The following is a 5,413-nucleotide window of genomic DNA, read 5'->3' as shown; positions in this document are numbered from 1 at the left end:
TTCCATTGTTACCGCCGCAAGGAAGAACTGTCAATCAAAACGGTTGGCATTAAATTCTATATATTTTTTAAATAAATACGTTTATCAAGCAAACGGTTAACAAATATTAATATTTTTTAAAATAAATTTTATGTAGAAACCATATAAAATAATTTCATAACAAATAGTTATACTGGACAAAAATTTTATTAATGTCTAAAAAAAAGCTTAAAATTGAAAGACGTGTATAATATAGAATTGCTACATAAAGATGAATGAATTTCACAAATTTAATTTCTATAATGCTATATTATGGCCACAATCAAGGAAGACAGCACTAACACTAATTTTATTAAGGTAAAGTTGAGTGGAAGGAAAAACTCACAAACATTTAATGAACTTCTAAAATGCATAATTTGTTAAATCTATTCATTATATGTCAAAGGGCATTTATTTTATTTGATTATTTCATGACTGTTGACACTTTTCTTTAAACATCAAAGTCAGTGGGCGGGGCTAAAACTGCTACAGACAAACTGATTGGTCTGATTTTTTAAAAAGTTATAAATATATTCAATGAATAAAAACATAAATTATATTTTGTGGTAATAACTTGCAATATTATTTTTTATTTCTTGATATTAATACATATTGAAGAAAAATGATGGAAACATAAAAATAAATATGAACAAATGAATTTATTAATGTAGTATTTATGTTTGAAGGTGTTAGGAAGTGTGTGTGTGTGTGTGTGTGTGTGTGTGTGATCCAGTCCAGTGAACAGCTGAGCTGCTCAGTCTGCTGCACATGAATCAGCACTAAGTGGCCATTCCCGGCGCTACAGCAGATTACTGCTGCTCATCAAATATTGATGGCAAAGCCGTAATTAAACGCAGTCCGACCAAAGAGCGCGACGCAAAAATGATTCGGACCCAACCGGGTTATTTCCTCAATCATGGCGGCTTCAAGGACATTAAACCAAAACAAGGAAGTAAACAAACAAAAACACAAATATTTCTGGGAAACATTCAGAGGGACTTTCACTGCGTCACACATGAACTGTTGTTTCAAACATCGACTTATGCAAAAGCTTTGAGCCAGAAAAGCTGGAATACAGGCAGAAATGAAGGATTTAAAGAAACTCAGGGTTTCGGCAGGTTTGCAGTTTTCTGGACGTTTGTTCTAAATTAGAGGAGCAGAACTGCATGCCGTCTTTTTGGACATTTTTAGTCAAGATTTATTGACACGTATATAAAGTATTTGTTCTTCCTTCCATATCATAATCAGGCACTAATGTGCAGCATTTTTGAGTTTCATATAAAAACTTTGATGTATTATTTATTAATTTTGTTGATTTGATGCAGAAAATCACAAAAAAAACACGTCAAAGTTTGTGGTTCAAACAGGAAAACATGTAGAAGAAAATTATAATTATTTCTTTTGTTTTTAAACTGACATTTAACTTTTGTTTTTTAAAATTAAATGTTTTTAGTCAAGTTTTAACAGGATAAATTCACTAATTTTAGAAGTAAATATAAATAATCACTGTCATATTAAAGCACATGTGAAATAAAAAGTATGTGGAGAATAGAGTTTAAAAAGAATAAAAGAAATAAAATAATTTGAAAACATAATCAAAAGCTGTTTTTGGGTGAGCAACGCCTCCTTGTGGCCAGCTCCTGTCTGTACACCATCACATCAACATGTTTCTCTTTTTAAATGTTTGTTTTATTTACAGATTTTATACAAATAACCAATGTATACTGCAGCAAAAACCAGAGGAACATAAATATAAACGTGGATTTTTCCTTAAAAATTCAACATATATATATATATTATTTTACACAGAATTTTACATCAAGTTTTAAATTAAAGGATCCCATAAATACATGCAGAACATTTACAGAGAAACGTCGGGCTGGGTGAGGAGCACAGCGTGGAGGAAACAGAGAGTTTGGTGATTTATGAACCGTTGGCTGCAGAACGGCGACTTCCTGTGGAGAAAATAAAAGTTCCTGTTGATTAACTTTACTTATTCCTTACAGATTTAAAGAGACAGTGTCGTGCAAGAGTCTTGAATTGTTCACATTTCTTTAAATTTAACTTTAAAATGAGCCAAACTTTGTTCAAATGCTCTAATTTGTCATATTTCTGAGTTATTTTCTATTTTAATTCTGCTGCATTATGTTATGTTTTTAATATTTTAGATTTCTATTTTGTTTTTAAAAATGTTAACGCAAACTTTATCAATCAGATTTCAACAGTCGGTGCCCTGCTTAAAGCTTTGACAGTTTTTCGTTTATTTCTTGAGGATGTGACATTCTGATGTGCAGATTTTTAAAAATCAGCTGGTTTAACATTTCAATAAGACATGAAAGCAGATAAAAGAAATTAATATCAGTGTATTGAACACAGATGTTTGGCTGCATGGAAGAGAAATGTAAAGAAATGAGGAATGACTCAAGACTTTTGCACAGAGTTGAGTTGGAGTATCTGTCCTCGAACACAAACAACAACCTGATTGATCGTTTTCTTCTTCTCTGACCCCAAACATGAAGAACTCCTTCACAAAATGTCAAAAAATAAAACATCAATTATATCCATAAATCTCTACGCCGGCGCAGTGGAGCCATCGCAAAAAAAAAAAAAAGAGATAAAGAGCAGGAAACTTCAGAGAAAAACTCACTTTGTAGAAAATTTCTGATTAATCTCATATTTTTGGGTTTCTTCTTGTTATTTTTCTTAATTTTTAGATTTATCTCAATTTCTGAGTTCTTTCTCAAATTTTCAAACTGAGACTTTTGAGTTTTTTTTCTTGAAATTTCTGAATATCTGAATTATAAATTTTTTATTTACATTTTTTTACTTTACAAAATCAGAGATTTCTGGAAATTTTTGGTGGAATTTTTTTGAGAATTGTAGATTTTCTGATATTTTTTTAAACTTTTCAAACTCAGAAATTGCATATGTTTTCTAGATTAATCTCTTAATTTCTGAGTTTTTTCACAAACATTTTCAAATTCATTGTATAAAATTTCTGAAATTAAATTTTTCTTGGCAATTTTCAACTTCTCAAACTCAGAAATGTCAGAGTACTTTTTTCTGAAAATGTCAGAGAATCTCAGAATTTGAGTTCTTTTCTCTGGAATTTTCAACTTTTCAAACTCAGATTAATCTCAGAATATCTGATTTTTTGTTTTTCTCTGAAACATCCTCCTTCTCTTTCCTTCTTCCCTCCGTCGGCCCTCCTACAGCAGTTAATCTCTCGCGGCGCCGCTCTGCCCTCAGTTGACCCGGCAGGCCCGGATCATCAGCAGCTGCAACAGGATGAAGAGCGGCGACACGATGAGGCCGAACCACAGGTCTCGGGCCCGGTCCTGCTCGGCCAGCTTCTGGCACAGCAGAACCTCGCAGACCAGCTTCAGGCTCAGCACCGTCAGCACCCAGAGCAGCCGTAGCACCGCCAGCCGCTTCTCGTTCTCCTGGTACAGCCGGATCGACACGATGGCTGTGAAGTAGGTGCTGAGGCCGTCGGCGGCGAACAGCGGCACGAACACCAGCCACCAGCTGAGCCGGTCGCTCAGCAGGTCCACCCGCAGAGCCACCAGCATGCTGAAGAGCAGCAGCGCCAGCAGGTGGAGGAAGAGTTCGAAGGTAGCGAAGCCCAGCCACTGGACCAGCTCCCTCAGAGAAAACAACATGGCTGACGGACGGACAGAGAACTCCGGGTCAGAGGGGCAGGAGCTCCAGGATGAAGATCTGGAAACCGAAGGCTTCTGGTGCTGCAGAGATCTCCCACCTGATTGGCTACATCTTCTCACCCAGCCTGAGGGGAAAGGAGAGCGAGTCCTTAAAGCGACAGTGCATACAGTTTATAAACAATTTGTTTATTTTTTATATATTTGTTAAAATATGTTGTGACAGTTTGTTATGAGAGATAATCTGAGCTACTATGTCCATCTGAAGAAATGCACCGGCAAAAACAACCAATCAGAACCACGAGGTGTCTTAGCGCTGTCAATCAACCATGTGAATTCGCTGCTAAATGAGCTAATGGCAAACAAACAACTTATAGTTACAGCACAACCATTTATCTGCTATTATTAGTGATTATTCTAACTAGCTTCAGCATTCACGACAAGCTATTCTATCATGACAAAACTGCAGCGTGAGAAGCGTCACACAGAGGGTGATTGACAGCCTTAAGACCCGCCTCCTGGCTCTGATTGGTTGTTTCTAGTTTGCACTAGGAGAAGGCAGAAAAGCTTGATTTTTTTTTCAGATTATCTGTCTTGACATAGCGAAATTTCAACAAATATGTAAAAAAAAACATGTATATATTTTATAAAAGTTACATACTGGAGGTTCATACCCCGTTTCACCAGGTTAGAAAAGCATCAGCAGCAGATATAAAACCTGTTCTCTGTTTCTAACCACACAGGCCAATGAAGTCAGCAACTTTACCCTCCGTCAGTTCACTTCTACCGGCCATAAAGCAGATATCATGTTTCAGATAATACAGTTTAACTCGAATTAGCTACGACACAGCATCACATTTACGTTTCAACCACCAAACAGCTCGAGGATTCAGAAAAAAACAGCCGAATGCTACAGAATGCTAACCACAGTCATGATTAAGGACTTTATAACACAAACACAACACGCGAACACACGTATTCTCAAATATATTCTCGGTTATATGGAGTTAATTTACCTCAGAAACTAAGAGCGGCTCTTCTTCTCCATGGAATTACAGATGAAACCGGCAGAACACAACGATGCTAACAAGCTGCTATCATGGTAGCTTCTGCTTCTTCTTCTTCTGCTTCTTCTTCGGCCCTAAACGGCGCCGTTCATCACAGCACTGCTGCCACCTACCGGAGCTTCAGGGTAACGCAAGAATCTGTCCACGAAACGGTTATCAATCCTCTACTGCTATTTTTATTTATTTATTTGTTTGTTTATGTATTTATTCTAAAAAAATTCTGTTTCGATTTAGTTTTATTTGTGCTGACTTTATTTTTAGATTTTACCCAAATGTAAAATATAATTACAAGGTGATAAAAACACTTCCATTTACATATTTGATATTATTTTAATGTTTATTTTATTTAGTTTTTCTACTTATTTTATTTAGATGTTTAGGAATTATTTTTATGTCTTTTCATATTACATATGTATATTTTCTTGCCTGCTTGCTATTTTTTTAATTTAAATCATATGTCAAGTTTGAACTAAAATTAGTATCATATATTTTAATCATTTGCCTTTTTTTGCAGAATTAATAGAAACTAAAATTTAATATAAAAAATACTACTTAATGGATGTCAAATTTTAAAGGAATTATTTTTTTAAATGTTTAGATTCTCTTTCAGCTTTTCAAATTTCTTCAGTGTCTGTTTGATTCATTCTGATTCACTGATGCAAAAAGCGC

The 5,413-nt window shown here is 35.0% G+C and overlaps 2 protein-coding genes and 1 long non-coding RNA gene across 3 annotated transcripts in view; 1 reads left to right on the top strand and 2 right to left on the bottom strand.

Moving 5' to 3' along the window:
• Positions 1-5,413, top strand: part of LOC114149750 (protein NLRC5-like) — a 1,536,511-nt gene that overhangs the window by 281,950 nt on the left and 1,249,148 nt on the right. The gene's annotated exons all lie outside the window — the stretch shown is intronic.
• Positions 1-5,413, bottom strand: part of LOC114149825 (uncharacterized) — a 461,125-nt gene that overhangs the window by 221,560 nt on the left and 234,152 nt on the right. The gene's annotated exons all lie outside the window — the stretch shown is intronic.
• Positions 1,686-4,847, bottom strand: tmem203 (transmembrane protein 203). Its single transcript, XM_028025930.1, has 2 exons — positions 4,694-4,847; positions 1,686-3,805 (listed from the first exon to the last, which is right to left on the bottom strand). The coding sequence occupies exon 2, from the start codon at positions 3,678-3,680 to the stop codon at positions 3,264-3,266; it is 417 nt and encodes a 138-aa protein (XP_027881731.1). The 5' UTR covers positions 3,681-3,805; positions 4,694-4,847; the 3' UTR covers positions 1,686-3,263.

The sequence above is a fragment of the Xiphophorus couchianus genome, chromosome 8 (assembly GCF_001444195.1).
Source record: "Xiphophorus couchianus chromosome 8, X_couchianus-1.0, whole genome shotgun sequence".
NCBI lineage: Eukaryota > Metazoa > Chordata > Actinopteri > Cyprinodontiformes > Poeciliidae > Xiphophorus > Xiphophorus couchianus.
Note: the sequence above shows the minus strand (reverse complement) of the source record. Positions and strands in the feature narration are given on the sequence as shown.

Excerpts from the sequence above, each read along its gene's own strand:
- tmem203 (XM_028025930.1), bottom strand. The coding sequence starts at position 3,680 with ATGTTGTTTTCTCTGAGGGAGCTGGTCCAGTGGCTGGGCTTCGCTACC.